Source organism: Astatotilapia calliptera, chromosome 11 (genome assembly GCF_900246225.1).
Source record: "Astatotilapia calliptera chromosome 11, fAstCal1.2, whole genome shotgun sequence".
NCBI classification, from domain to species: domain Eukaryota; kingdom Metazoa; phylum Chordata; class Actinopteri; order Cichliformes; family Cichlidae; genus Astatotilapia; species Astatotilapia calliptera.
Window position 1 is genome coordinate 35,847,537 of NC_039312.1, and position 15,027 is coordinate 35,862,563.

At 51.1% G+C, this 15,027-nt stretch overlaps 2 protein-coding genes across 2 annotated transcripts; one reads left to right on the plus strand and one right to left on the minus strand.

Moving 5' to 3' along the window:
- The first annotated feature begins 1,770 nt into the window (after nucleotides 1–1,770).
- On the plus strand, nucleotides 1,771–7,458 carry aldh5a1 (aldehyde dehydrogenase 5 family, member A1 (succinate-semialdehyde dehydrogenase)). The gene is made up of 10 exons (XM_026186030.1): nucleotides 1,771–2,251; nucleotides 3,940–4,023; nucleotides 4,377–4,547; nucleotides 4,679–4,795; nucleotides 4,901–5,044; nucleotides 5,145–5,288; nucleotides 5,365–5,523; nucleotides 6,013–6,176; nucleotides 6,293–6,351; nucleotides 6,545–7,458. The coding sequence occupies exons 1-10, from the start codon at nucleotides 1,961–1,963 to the stop codon at nucleotides 6,754–6,756; spliced, it is 1,545 nt and encodes a 514-aa protein (XP_026041815.1). The 5' UTR covers nucleotides 1,771–1,960; the 3' UTR covers nucleotides 6,757–7,458.
- On the minus strand, nucleotides 6,795–14,885 carry kiaa0319 (KIAA0319 ortholog). Its single transcript, XM_026186029.1, has 16 exons — nucleotides 14,344–14,885; nucleotides 13,429–13,486; nucleotides 12,395–13,041; nucleotides 12,229–12,316; nucleotides 11,964–12,065; nucleotides 11,471–11,602; nucleotides 11,247–11,400; nucleotides 11,023–11,171; nucleotides 10,767–10,918; nucleotides 10,469–10,607; nucleotides 10,225–10,384; nucleotides 10,013–10,149; nucleotides 9,801–9,923; nucleotides 8,696–8,786; nucleotides 8,529–8,620; nucleotides 6,795–8,058 (listed from the first exon to the last, which is right to left on the minus strand). Exons 2-16 carry the CDS (start codon nucleotides 13,469–13,471, stop codon nucleotides 7,901–7,903), a joined length of 2,367 nt encoding a protein of 788 aa, XP_026041814.1. The 5' UTR covers nucleotides 13,472–13,486; nucleotides 14,344–14,885; the 3' UTR covers nucleotides 6,795–7,900.
- Nucleotides 14,886–15,027: the final 142 nt, after the last annotated feature.

The window sequence follows — 15,027 nt, forward strand, 5'->3', positions numbered from 1 at the left end:
TGGTTTAGTGGTGATGCTAATGCTAAACAAACCTGCAATGTTTGTGTATCTGGACTAAGGTTGTCATGGTGATGATCCCACCACTGAACCCACAGACATGATCACACTGGAGGGTTCCAGTACCTGTGTCTGGCAGCTTAAACGTGTTGGGTTAGGGCCCGAGCCGCTGAGGGAGGGGCAGTCATACCCCGACTGGGTGACAGCAGGCTGCTGTTACTGGGAGGCAGAGGGGGGAGGAAAGAAAGGGCCGGGACCTACAACATCACATGATCAAAAGCATCAGCATCCCAGTTCCTACATCGGGATGCTGCAGGGCGCAGGTGTATCTGGACTGGGAGGAGACCATCCTGTCCTCCTACAGAAAGGTCCCTGACACACCTGCACACCTTCTTCACCGTGGGTTCGGAGTGTGGATGAGACTCCTCTCTCAGACTGTGCCAGCTGCACTAGGCCTTGGCTCGGCTTCATAGACCACTGTGGGAGATGCTGATGGAGGCTGAAGAGAGAATATCATCAGCATAACCTCAGACCTGCTGGTAACCATCACTGAGCTTCACTCTTTTTCACCTTTATTCTGTTCCTCTGATCATGTTACGACAACGACGATGATGATGGTGATGATGGTACTGGTGTGGGTATGTGTGTTTCTACCGCCTCCAAAAACAAACTTGTCCCCGGCAGAGACAGGGAGCTCCGGCCAGTGTTGCCAACTCCTCAGTAAGGAAAATCGCTATTGGCTGTCCTAAAAGTCGCCAAATGACGTCATCGCCTAATTTGCATAATTGGTCATGCTAATGTAATTGTAACCTACGCTGTTGGAGAGAGAAACAACATCGTGGAAGAGACAAAGTGAGTAAAAAACGTCCTAAATGCATTTATAGTTTATTTAGAACTACGAATTAAATTTCTTTTAGCAATTATTGTTTTTTAATGTCACAATTCCAACCCTGCTCCTTTATGCCACTGCTCCACTTTTGCCTGGACCGGCAAAAGTGACCCGAGATAGGCGCTCTGGTGGAGTTACTGTGTGTGTTTATAAGTACTTTTAAACCTTGTGATCCCCAAAACAGCATAACAGTAAAAGAACTGACTGCGTTACAGTCAGTGCGGAGCAGCGGCTTCACTCATGCGCGATTCATTTGCCGTTTGGACGCACAGGTGTGAACATCTCCTGCCCTGGTAGCAGCGGGGGGAGGACTGTCCTCCGCCCGTGAGCGCTTTGGCACGGGTGAGGTGCCCACGGCAGCACCGCTGCTTGGTGAGAGTAAGAGCAACGCTGTTGTTGTGTATATATTTATTTATATTTAGATTTCTTCATACATTCTTATATAGTTCTATATTGTGTATTTTGTTGTACAGTTATTTTATTTTCAACTTTAATTTATATATTTTATCTTATTCTTCCCAGTTAAATTTACCCTTCATTCTAATTTGTGTTGTACAGTTATTTCATTTTTAACCTTAATTTATATTTTATTCCTTCCTAGTTAAATTTACCCTTTTTAATTTTTCATATTTATTTCCTATCTTATTCATAGCCTTTTCCTTTTTTGTTCTCTTTAGGTCACGCATATCGTACTGTGTATGACTGTGTACGTGACAAATAAAAATTTGAATTTGAATTTGAATTTTGAATTTGAAACACGCTCTTTCACGTCAAAAAGTCGTCATAAATAAGTCTCCAATAACACCAGAAAAAGTCGCCAGATTTGTCGCTAGTCGCTTTTTAGAAAAAAAGTCGCTAAGGGGCCTGAAGACTCGCTAAATACAGCGACAAGGTCGCTAAGTTGGCAACACTGGCTCCGGACGGAAGGCTCACTGCGTTTGAACGGAGTCACGTGACTGTCGCACCGGTTGAAACCGACGGAAACCCGCGAGAGGCTCCAGCTGCAGACCTGCGCGAACGAACGGATCAAACATCCAGCATAGAGTCCGGCTCCCCGGCTGCACACCCCCCGGTATGTCCGCTGCTGTCTGCGTGCTGAAGACCCGCTGCTTCCTCCGGCAGCTCCTCCCCGGCCTGCCCGCCGCCATGCACAGAAGCTACAGCCTGGATGTCTCCGCTCCGCTCCTCCGGACGCAGGGCTACGTGGACGGCCGCTGGATCTCCGCTGCCTCGGTGTTCCCCGTCCTAGATCCGGCCACCGGGCAGGAGATAGCCCGGGTGTCGGACTGCGGCCCCGCGGAGGCCAAGCAGGCGGTGGACGCTGCGTACAAAGCGTTTCACTCCTGGAAGCAGTACACGGCCAAGGTAGGCTGCGCTCTCACAGAACTCCACTTTAAAAACCGACTATTTAAAATTAATGTCCCATTTCCGCCCTGAAAATTAAACGAAACACCCCAACGCTGGCATCTTCCCGACTGACAGAAGCCAGACATTTATTCGGATGTCATAAAATTCACCGGATACTACGATATGTGCAGGTTTCACTGTTTAAATTGGACTTTCTGCCCTCCGTAGTCACCTCAAAGCCTGGAACTCTTACGCAAATGATTGACATTGACTGACGGAGTTTATCTCAAAGATGTTATACACACACGTCAGACTTTAATACGGCTAACACAGAAACCACCTGATTTACGGATTTTCACACAAATCCAAAACTTTCTTTCATGGTCTTCTCCGCCCTCCCTACTCCACTAAAAAACTAAATTTACCTTAAATTATAAGTATTGACTGAGTATGGCGTCAAACAGCTTTCGTAACCGTTAAATGTTTGGAAATGTTTATTCGGTTAACTCATAATTCACAGAAATCCGTTTTTAGACTAAACCCAAACTTTAACAAGTGTCTTCCTGCTGCCGCGCCACTCGGAGCGGATGCGCACAAATCAAAGGTGAAGAATGACTCGCAGACAGGAGACAGACACGTGAGCCGAGATGAGCACCGCCCCTTAAACAGTCACAAAACAAAGCTGCAGTAAGGAGACGCGGTTTCCCCGCTGACAGCACAATTACGCCGTATTTGAACGGAGTTTGGTGGACAGCAGGTGTTTAATGCAGGTATCTGCCAGTGTTGGTCAAGTTACTTGAAAAAAGTAATCAGTAACTAATTACTGATTACTTCCTCCAAAAAGTAATCCCGTTACTTTACTGATTACTTATTTTCAGAAGTAATTCATTACTTAGTTAGTTACTTGGGGCGACTGTGGCTCAGGGGGTGGGAAGCACATCTGTAACTGGAAGGTTGCCGGTTTGATCCCCCGGGCTCCCTGTCCTGGTCATTGTGTCCTTGAGCAAGACACTTTACCCTACTGGTGTTGGCCAGAGGGGCCGATGGTGCGATATGGCAGCCTCGCCTCTGTCAGTCTGCCCCAGGGCAGCTGTGGCTACAACTGTAACTGCCTCCACCAGTGTGTGAATGTGAGAGTGAATGAATAGTGGAATTGTAAAAGTGTTTTGAGGGTCTCGAAAGTGCTATATAAATGCAATCCATTATTATTGTTATTATTATTATTACTTAGTTGCTTTTTAAAAACACGATTTACAACCTGAGTAGGTGATAAAGTGATAGATCTTTCAGCCCAATTCTACTTTTTCTGCATAATCCATCATATAAAATGTAATCAGATGGAAAAGTCTCTTTTTAAAACTTGTTTTATTAGTTTTAATCTTTTAACTTTATGCATCAAGCAAACATTTAATTATCTGCAACATTCTCTGACTGGAAGAAATTAGTTTAACATTTAAACCTATTTTCTGCACATTCCAGCTCATAAACTCAGGACGGGATGTTTCCTCACTCTGGTCCTTCACTCAAGTTTATATAGATTTTTTGTAAATAAGAGAATTGTTTGTGTATTGTTGATGAAACTAAAGTTCTCTCTCCGAGTCTCCATCAATGTGAAGCATGTTGGCGGGGGACAGGGGCGAACGGTTAAATGTGACGATGAAGGCGTGCAGGTGACCCGTGCTCTGCTCTGATTGGTCGTCCTGCAGGAGAGGAGCGTCCTGCTAAGGAAATGGTTTGAGCTGATGACGCTGCACAAAGATGAGCTCGCCCAGCTGATCACGTTTGAATGTGTGAGTATGACACATGAACTCACCTGTAGGACACCTGAACATGCAGTACATGTCAGCAACGAGTGAGTACTTGTACTGTAGTACTTTTCAAATAAATACTACTTTAAAATGTTTGTTTGACGAAATAAGAAAACCTCAAGAAGTTTTTGTAAAAGTGTTTATTGTAACAAACACTCATCTTTATCCTGCTGCGTGTGTGTCTGCGTCTGCGTGTCTCTGCGTCTGCGTGTCTCTGCGTCTGCGTGTGTCTGCGTCTGCGTGTCTCTGCGTCTGCGTGTCTCTGCGTCTGCGTGTCTCTGCGTCTGCGTGTCTCTGCGTCTGCGTGTCTCTGCGTCTGCGTGCGTGTGTTGCAGGGTAAACCGATGTGCGAGTCTCTCGGGGAGATCTCGTACTCCGCCTCCTTCCTCGAGTGGTTTTCTGAGGAGGCGCGGCGAGTCTACGGTGACATTGTGCCATCTCCAGCCAAAGACAGAAAGCTCCTCCTCCTGAAGCAGCCGGTGGGCGTGGCCTCCATCATCACACCGGTGAGCAGCTCGTTAATGAATTGATATCACGTTATCCAAGCTAGAATCGATTTTAATCGATAATCAAAACCCACCCCTAATGAATCCATCACATGACGTCCCGCAAAGAATTTGCTTTTGGTTGTTTCCAGTGGAACTTCCCCAGCGCCATGATCACCAGGAAGGTCGGCGCCGCGCTGGCTGCCGGCTGCACGGTGGTGGTTAAACCAGCTGAGGACACGCCACTTTCGGCTCTCGCTCTGGCAGAGGTGAGTACGTCAAACATCTGGATAGGGGCCGGCACTTTGTTTCTTCGTGGGACACACATTGTTGAGTCACTTCCTGTGTTTTGGCGTGTTTTTTTTCCCCCTCAGCTGGCGGAGCAGGCGGGGATCCCGGCAGGGGTGGTCAATGTGGTTCCATGCTCCAGAGAGTCGACGCCCTCGGTCGGGCAGGTCCTCTGCACAGACCCTCTGGTGGCTAAAATCTCCTTCACTGGATCCACGGCGACCGGGAAGGTCAGAGTGCAGCGCCGCCCGCAGCACCGCCCGCAGCGCCGCCGCCCGCAGATCCACATAAAAAGCAGAAACTCTTCTTTAAATAAAACTTCGGTTTCAGGTGTTGCTGAAAATGGCCGCTGACACCGTGAAGAAGGTATCCATGGAACTGGGTGGCCACGCCCCCTTCATTGTGTTTGACAGCGCAGACCTTGACAAAGCGGTGGGCGGAGCCATGGCATCCAAGTTCAGGAACTCAGGCCAGGTGAGGGTGTCTCCTGCTGACCTGTTCCACAGGTGAACGCCACCATTGTGCACACTAACGCTTCTTCTTCCTGCAGACATGCGTGTGCTCGAACCGGTTTCTGGTCCAGAGCGCCGTCTACGACCGCTTCGTGGAAAAGTTGGGGCGAGCTATGGATGCCGAGCTGCGTCTGGGTCACGGCTCGGAGCCCAACACCACGCAGGGGCCGCTCATCAACACCCGCGCCGCAGAGAAGGTAAACGCCGTTTCCACTATTAACCCGGATTGTTTCGTCCCCGTGACAGAGCAGAGAAAACCGACTCAGCGTTAGAACATTTATTTCTTTTATTCAATCATCTTCTGAAGAGACGCCTGCACAGCCCAGACGCCAGTTGCAGCATCTCTAACATTAGAATCATAACCTGTGCCTCATATTGGTGTTATTTTGGTACTTTACACGTCACAGTTTCAATACAAACATTGTTATATGGCAAACTTCCTCTTTTCTGTCTGGCTTCCTGTATTTATTAACATGCTGTACAGCTCTACACTTCCTGTTTTCAGCCTGGCTGAGTGCTTAGTTTGTGAGTCTACAAACCTTCATTATTAAAATACATAAAGCAATAAAATAAGGATACTAAGGATATATTAATTACATGACACCACATTACTGCCGACGATAAATGACTGAAGTTTGTTTAAAGACCGCACCAGCACGCCGCTGAACGCCGTCTCTGCCTCCCAGGTGCTACATCAGATTTCGGACGCCGTGTCCCGCGGGGCGAAGGTGGTAAAAGGCGGGAAGCGCCTCGATGGCTCCTTCATGGAGCCGACTCTGCTGACCGACGTCACCGCCGACATGCTGTGCACGAAGGAGGAAACCTTCGGGCCGCTCGTGCCCGTCATCAGGTGAGTCCAGACAGATGATCGAGACGGGATTTGTTGATCTGCGGGTTTAATCCTGGCTAGACGCAGATTCTTGTTCATCGTGAAGCCGTCTGAGCTCGCCTGTGTCTGATCTGCAGGTTTAACACGGAGGAGGAGGCTCTGGCTATTGCTAACGCGACCAGCGTCGGGCTGGCAGGTGAGTCCACCTGCGTGCATGCAGCCGATTGGTTCCTAGACTGCAGATCGCGGGCTGTTCATGCGTCGTCGCAGACGTGTCGGTTTCCGAGAGCAGGACTCAGAGCTGTAAATTAGACTTTAACGTCTGACCCAGTAGAAGAAAGGTTCACGTGGCGGCGCCTCATAGTTCTAACCTCCTCCTTTGTTCTCAGGTTACTTTTACTCACAGGATGTGAGTCAGATCTGGCGGGTGGCGGAGGCGTTGGAGGTGGGGATGGTCAGCGTCAATGAGGGGCTGCTGTCCACGCCAGAGGCCACGTTTGGTGGGGTGAAGGAATCCGGCATGGGCCGCGAGGGCTCCAAGTACGGCGTCGACGAGTACCTGGAAGTGAAGTACATGTGCTTTGGAGGCCTCAAACCGTGAGGAGGAAGAGGAGGCGGTACAAAAGCTGTGACTCGGTGGAGGTGGTCGGATTCTTTTATTAACACGTGATAACTCCTTCAATAAAGTTTGAATTCATGCAGGATCAAAAACGTCCAACATCGGACTTTGTAAATCACATTTTGAATCAGCTGTCGCTTCTACGCTCACACACTCGGCACCAGCACGAAGCTTAAACTTATCTGAACCCGTCTCAGACTGGTTGAACTGCCCAAACTCACACCAGTAGGAGGCGCTACTCAGTCCGTTTATCTGCCCTGTCTGCTGTGATTGGCTATCAGTGTTAAGGGATTGTAAACTGAAGGGGAGGGGCTAACAAACCGCCACATTGTGATGAAACTTGTTTTTAAAAATTATTTTCTGCTTCACCCGTGGCGCAGCGAGTGTCCATAAAGCTTCCAACTCGCATGAATCCTCCTGAATCGTGAAACTTGATTCATTCCTAAAGAAATTGTGCGTGATGAGCGACGCGCCTTTGGAAACGAAGCCGACAGAGCGACAGCCGGCGCCGCATCGAGCCATGAAAACACGAACGGGTGCAAACCTGTCGACTCGGCTCGTCTACGTGTGAAATGCTCTCGTAGCAGTTTAATACCTGGATGTTTGTCTGTGACTTTAGCTGATGGGGTCAAAGTTCATGTGTGCGTTTTGTATTCTGACCACATTAAAGACGAGTTTGTGTTACTTCTGTGTTGGTGTGTTTATGTCGGAGGTGTCGGCTCACATCCTTCGTCTCTGATTCACACGCTGCTTCTCGTTAGCCAACAAACGTTGATGAAGTTTAACCCGGCGGACGGCGTCTGTGACCCGGGCTCAAACGAACCACGACCGTGTGATCGGACGCCGTCGTCAGCTGACTATGCCGTGTTTCCTGGTGAGCGCTCTGTTAGCTAACGAGCTCACAGCTGTGAATCGGGCACGTGGCGGTGGTGCGATGCCTGATGTGTCCCGCCCTCTTGCTCTTCCTCTTATGTCCGAGCAGACGCGCGTCCGTCCTCCAGGTCTCGAGTTCCTTGCGTCCTTTGAAATGGGACATGTTAGCATTCTCTTGAAAACTGGGTAATGTGGTCCCTCATACATGTCCCAGAATGCACCATTCTGCGTCTGCGAGAGGTCAGCCGCCCCGTCATCCGAAGGCGTCGCCGTTGCGGGCAGCCATGGTGCTGATGCGGTTCCTGCTGCGGACCGGCCGGTCGCGGCTGAAGATGGTGTCCTGGTCGCTGTCCAGCTCCGACTCGGACATCATGAGGCTGGAGTTGTGCTCCGTGCTGCGGTGCTTGATACCTGCACAGGGGAAAGGTCAGCGGGGGTCATGGTTTAAGTCTCAGTCATTGAATAAAGATGGAGGACGACCTCCCGCCGCTCCGGGGAAACGTCTGCTCTAAAGAACAGCGGGACATTCCCAGGAACGTGGGAACAGTCAGGTGCTTTAAAAGAAGGAAGCGGCTTCGCTTTGGTTCATGAAGACGACTCTGCTCTTACCTGAGGTCCCGAAGGTCGCTGAGCTGAGCTCAGTCACATGACCCAAGGTGGGAGTCCTTTAGGAGAACGCATGGATCACCTGGGAAAGGACAAGAGCGATGAACCACACCCTGGTCACGTGATAGCTGCAGAGTGAATCAGCGACCCCGCAGGACCGCCTCCAAGGTGACGACTAACTGAGCCGCAGTGAAACGACTTCATGAACCAACGAGAACGCCGCCGCAGACCGACCCCGACAGCCTCCGCAGGCGGACTATGGCAATGTGACTCACTGAATTTGGGGCGGAGCTCCACCCTCTCCTGCTCGTCCATGTTGTCCAAGATGGTGTATTTGGTTTTCTTCCTCGCTTTGGTCTGTCGTCTCCTGAAAGCAGCAGAGACCAGTTCACGCACGGAAGCACACCTGGGATCAGTCTATCACCTGCAGCGGCGTCCTCACCTCTTACAGCAGCAGATGAACGTCCAGCCGAGTGACAGGATGAGGACGACGAGCACGAAGCTGGTCAGGATGACGTACAGGACCCTCCACTCTGTCAGAGGAGCACAGCCGACAGGTCAGCGGCTCGTGCGGAGCTTCACCTGAATGTGTGCTGTGTGATGCGTACAGGTACATTTACAGGTGTGTGCACAGGCTTCACTGCTCGTTTGGAGGCCAGTTTGAATAAAGAGCTCTTTCTCCCTCCGTGCACTCGGAGACCAGCTTACCATCAAATCTGGTTCCTGCATTAGTCTCTGCTGCTGTCGGCCTCGTTTACTTTCTTTTATTTGGCTTTTATTGATATCTAATTTTATTCTATAGTTCCAATGTACAGCACTCAGCTGGGGTTGTTTTAAAGGGTTTTATAAATAAAGGTGATGATGGATCAGTGACGACACTAACACGCACAGTTACCAGGCAGAAAAGTCCCGCGGCGCTCATGTTTAACATCAGCATCGCTTTCACAGCGGAACAAAGAAATTCGCTGCAGTTACATTAATAATATGCGCATCTGCTGCAAAGCTGCAGCTGCGCGTGTAAGTCGACAGCCGCAATAAAGAAGTGTCGTGAAAAGTGCGAACATGTGGGCGGGTCTGTCACGCCCCAGTCCCGGGTTGCAGCACCGTGTGCGGCTGTCGCCTTACACGCGCAGCTGCAGCGTTTCGGCTACAACAACAGGACCCAGTTCTTTCTGTCTTAAGCCAGCGAGGCGTGATTGGGGACGCTGCTCACAGGCCCCGCCCCAGCTCTGCAGTCAGAAACGGGCTGACTGCAGCCAGTAAGACAGAAAAGTATGAAACTCACTACATGATGTTTCATCTCCGTTCACAAGTTTCTGGACTTTGAGACTGAACTTTGTTTCACATCCTGTTCAACTTGCTGCTGCAGACGAACGAAGCAGTCGAGGGACAAACGTCACAAGTTTGTGTGAAAGTTGTTTAAACAGAAACGACTGAAGGATTCGTTGTGAACGAGTTTGTAATGTAAATGAAGTTTTCTGTCGTTTCTCGCCGTCACGTGAGGAATGACCCGCTGCCGTGACCGAAGACTACAAATCATACTTTACCGCAGTTGCTCTCTCCATCGCCAAGGTAACGACGAATCAGGTTCTCGGTCCAGAAGGGGTCGCAGGCACACTGCTTGGTGATTGGATCGCACTGACCACGCCCCGAACAGCTGAGCAGACACACTGAGGGAAAAACGAGCGCGTTAAACACAGACAAATGCCCCGCCCCTTTCTGAGATGTCACAGGTGAGCCGTGCCCCGGCTGGACTCACAGACGGTGTCCACCCTCAGGACTCTGAACAACAGGTAGTCGCTTTTCTCGAAGAGCAGCTGGCTGCGCAGCACGCCGACCAATCGGGAGGCAGAGAGGGGCCCCGAGGTGCCGTGCACGGAGAACCGCAACACGGTGCTGCAAGCAGAGAAAACATCACAGGTTATGGCGAGCCGGCACGTGGAGGGGCAAGTCCGCGGTGCGTGCAGGTACCTGATGTGGGAGTGTCCCTGCAGTGCTCGCACGTGGAGGTCGCTGTCAAGGACGTGGATCAGAGCGGCGAGCTGTCGGACCACCGTGTCTCTCTGAGCCACGCTCACCTGAGACACCGACACCAGCATCTCCAGCTCCACCTGCTCGCCGCCGCCGGGCTCTGCAGACACGTGGGACAACACATCTATGTCGGCGCATGCCTGCGTAACACAAAACGGGACGAACGGCGAGCTTCCAGCCTCACCTGGTCGCACCTCCACAGTGGCCGTGGCGGAGCCGGAGCGCCCCTGCGCGTTGGTCACCTTCAGCTGGAACAGGTAGGTGCCTTCGACCAGGTTGGCGAGGTAGAGCGAGGGCTGAGTATCCGAGCCGTACAGTACGTCCTGGAACCAGCAAAGGTCAAAGGTCACTCCGTCACACACACACACAGTGTGAGGTCGATGAGCCGCCACTGATTTAAACTGAAGTTTAGTTTCCCGCGGGTCACCTGCGCTCGTTAATAAAGTTTGATTTGAAGCGTCACAGCGCCGGTCGGAACTCACCCCGGCAGCAGGACTCTGGCTGTCCCGGGTCCACAGGAAGTGCACCGCGGTCTGATCGGCGTTGGTCACCGAACCTCTGAGAACCAGAGAGTTGTTGGGCAGAGTGAGCGAGTGGCTGCCGCTGGCGTGGGCGACCGGAAGAAAACTACCGGCTGGAGTTTGGAGGAAGCAGACGACCTTAGATTAGCGTGTTTGTGATTTAAACGAGTCTGACAGGAAGAGCTCCGCCTTCCACAAATAACACCGAGTCGCTCACCTTCTGGGACTTTGACGGTCAGCGAGGCGCTGTCTGTCGCCCCCTCCTGGTCAGATACGGTCAGTCTGAAGGTGTAGCGCCCCGCCCGAACCCCCGAGGCTGTGGCGACGGGCTGATCTGTGTCGTCCAGCCTCAGCCCGGGAGGCCCGCTGGAAAACACGAAACCCGACTGAACAAATTTGATCTTTCAGTCACAGGAACATGAAAAAAGGCTCCAGACTTACCTGACCGCCTCCCAGCGGTAGCTGACGATGCCGCTGTCGTCACTGCTGCCGCTGCCGTTGAGCAGCAAGCTGCTCACCGGGAGAGACAGGCTCCTGTCGGGGCCCACGACGGCCACCGGACCGCGGTTTGACCCTCCAACCTGTGACGCTGAAGCTGGAAAAGCGAGAGGAGGTTTAAAGAGTCGGTGTGAAGCCACAGAAAGCATTAAACCCGTCGAGTTTACCTGCTGACTCAGTCGCAGTCGTAGGGTTAAAGCTGGCTGCTGACAAGGTCGGGGTAGTAAGGTCAGAGGTCACAGTCAGGTGGGTGGTGGAAGGTGGAGTTCCGGCTGCAGACTGAAGCATCTTCACAGCGTCTGTGCGAGAAATGAAGGTTAAATTCTTCCTTTCATTTACCTGCTTCCTCACCTGGTCTCTCTGAGGTCACCTGTTTGTCTTTAAACTGAACTTTGACCTTCACACTGTCTCAGGTGAACACCACCCACTTACTAAAATGAGTCACCTCCAACCACCACAAAGTTTCTCCTGGGCAGTAACTACACTCCTACACGTGACAGTCTCTGGTTTAACATGAACCATCTACAGTGACCAGCAGGGGGCGACTCCACTGCCTGACATGAACTCAATAACCTGTTTTTCCTTAAAAAAGACTAAATAAAAATATTAAAAAAGATCAAATGTTGATCTAAACAAACATTTTTTTAGTCATAAACTCACCTGACGTGGTAGGTTCAGGAGCAGCTGGAGTGGCGGCTGGAGTGGCGGGTTTCACTGTGGTCGCCTCTACGGGGTTTCCAAGAGACACCAGCAGGGGTGGAGCTGCATGTGGAGGACAAGTTACTGCTCCACTGGTCAGAGGGACAGGACCTGTGAGGCTCTTCAGACACGTTTGCTAAAGTTTATCTTTAAAACAATAAACTGGAGTGAACCTGCGACCTGACGGAGGTGTGCTGACCTGACCTGACCTGACGGAGGTGCTTACCTGGGTTTGCTGTGGGGCTGCTGGAGGTGTGGGCTGGCTCTGAGCTGGCCTCGGGTGTCAGGGGTGGAGAGGTGGAGCTGCTCTGCGTCTGTAGGGAGAACAATGACAGGCTGCAGACTGGTCTCCATGGAGACAGTTATCATATGAGCTCACGCTCTGAACTCACTGATTCCTGTGGCGCCACCTCCGTCGGTCTCTTGGCCCCACCCTCCTCTCCCTGGCGCACGCCCGGGGCCGCGCTGCTCTCTGTCGGCCTCCTCTCTGGACCATCCTCAGCCTCTGATTGATTGAAGCTGCCCCCCCCTTTCAAAGGTGGCTGATTGGTCTCCTGTTCTGGGCTGGCTCCACCCCTCTCCTCCTGGCTGTCCTCTGAGTACTCGACATCCAGCATCCCGGGGTCTGGGAAGCCTCGATGTGGCGTGTCGAACAGGGAGAGATCTTTCAGGGCCTCCAAGTCGCCGGGCGCCTCAGACGAGCGTGAGAGGGGCCTCCAGCGCCCGCCGTAGGGCTCCCCCCTCACCAAGGACTGAAGCACCAGTGTCTGCGGGGACGGGCGTCGCAGGAAGGCGAGGAACGAGTCGGCGCCAGGCGTCTGCCGGGGCTGGCAGTTCTCCCTCTGCTGGCAGCTCAGCACGTAGCAGCGGCCCTCGAACAGCCACGCCAAGTCGTAGCCGGGCAGGTCGCAGCACGCCGCCACGCACTGCGGCAGGGACGACACGCTGGGCACCCGCAGAATACCGCTGCTCTCGACCACGGGAGACACCACGGCCTCGGAGAAGGTCGCCCCCTGCCAGCACTGAGATGCCACTGCAGCTGCAAGAGAAACGGGTTTAATAAGATGCATGCGAAGAGAGACAGCTTTACATTTTTCCTGATGAACTGCGGGCGTCCGCTCGCTGCAGAGACACCCGCAGCCTGCAGACGTCTGAGCTTTATACTGCAAAGGGCAGTAGGACATTCATGTAGTTGTAAAAAGCATGATAAGATATTAAGTAATCCAAAGTATTCAGAATACGTTACTGTCATTGAGTAACGTTACGGAATACGTTACAGAATACATTTTGGGGCATGTAATCTGTAATCTGTAGTGGAATACATGTTAAAAGTAACCTTCCCAACACTGGTTAAACAGTCCTGGGTATGACACGTTTTAATCCATGCTGACATTTTTGACACGTCCACATTTCTGAATGGTTTTACCTTCCACCGCGTGGATCAGTAGCAGAAGCATGTTTTCCCACATGGTTGGTCCGTCAGCCTGAAACGATCGATCACAGAAGGTTAAAAAATCGTCGCTGCTCCTCACACACCTGACAGCAGCGACGTGGTCCTCCCTGCACGGTTTCAGCACCGTCACGGTGGACAGCGCCACCTGGAGCCCCGCCCAGCAGCACGAAGCAGCCACGCTGTCACTGAAAACAAAGCTTCGGCCCCGCGAGGCCAAAAAACCCAATTTGATATTAAAAAAATCTCCCCATGAAGCAAACACGTGCTTGTTTATCAGTAGCTAAAAGCGCAAAAATCCATTCCAGGCATCGCTCTGGCTGTTCCACGCTCCTCAGGGTACCATTCAGAAAATGACTAGTTTATATTTCATTATTTATAAGTAAATATTCACAAAAGATTAAGCTTCATTCATAAAAATTGAAGGGCCCAAATTAGTCATCCTTTAATTCGGCAAAGGTTTAGGCCAGTAAACCCGAAACCTTGCGCTAAAAAATCAAACTCCGTGAGGCCGTTTGAGGGAAACCTGATAAACAGGACGAGGCAGGGAAAAAGCACCACCACTTATAAACGAGCCGAATCGCAGCACGTAGTGAAAGAAAACTGAATTTACGTTAGTCATCTGATTTTTTTGTTCTGCTGAATAAAAATCTTTAATTTTGCAGATTTTTAAATGTAGTTCTGCATGATGAAGGCTAACAGCGCAGATTACGATGAGAATCCAACACCTGCCGTCGCAGGTCGCTGTTTTTAACATTTACAGCTCCAAGACAAAAGCAGACGTCTCAGTGTTCGCACGTTTCACCGATTACACCGTCCTCGCGCCGTTTGCAGGTTTTTATTATGGAACCCGCAAACGGCGCGCGGGTTATTAACCTGGATGTAACGCACCTGACTCCTGCGGCGCTCCGGGCCTTCCAGCAGGCCTCTCGGCTCCTCAGTGCTCCTCCCGGCCGGATCCCGTCAGCCCCGCGGGCCTCATACTGGACTCAGCGCTGGGGGTTCAACCACAAAGATTTACCTGCTCACACTGCGATGCTGAGAAAGCACGAGCGCCGTACGTCCGAGAAAATCACACGCATACACATCCGGTCATACCTTTCAAAATAAAGCCTACAAATCCTAGTGTTTGAAATGAAACCGTTATATCAGCACCATGTCAGGGGAAATGAACAGGGAGCGAGCATACACTGGACGTTTTTTTGTGGATATCTGGATATCATGTAACGCAATTTTAACACATTTATCTTTGTTTGAAAAGTTTTGTCCTTTACTGGAAATTTCAAAACCCAACTATGCTTTTATTTTGTCGGGAATACTGTGCGAGTTCCGTTGCGGATTAAATGAACTGCATTAATTTGCCCCTTGCCCTCCATTGTGTGCCTTTATTTTCTCTCCTGTGTGTTATTTATTCCTGCACAGTTGGCTTGGAGCAAAATGACAATAAAAATAAAATAAATTATATTCTGTTCCATTCTTAAATTGCTGAAAGGCTGAAAGTTGGCATTTGGGGCGTGGCCTCTTTGACTGACAGGCGGCGGCTCCATCCGCTAGCTTCACCTGCACTCTGAGCTT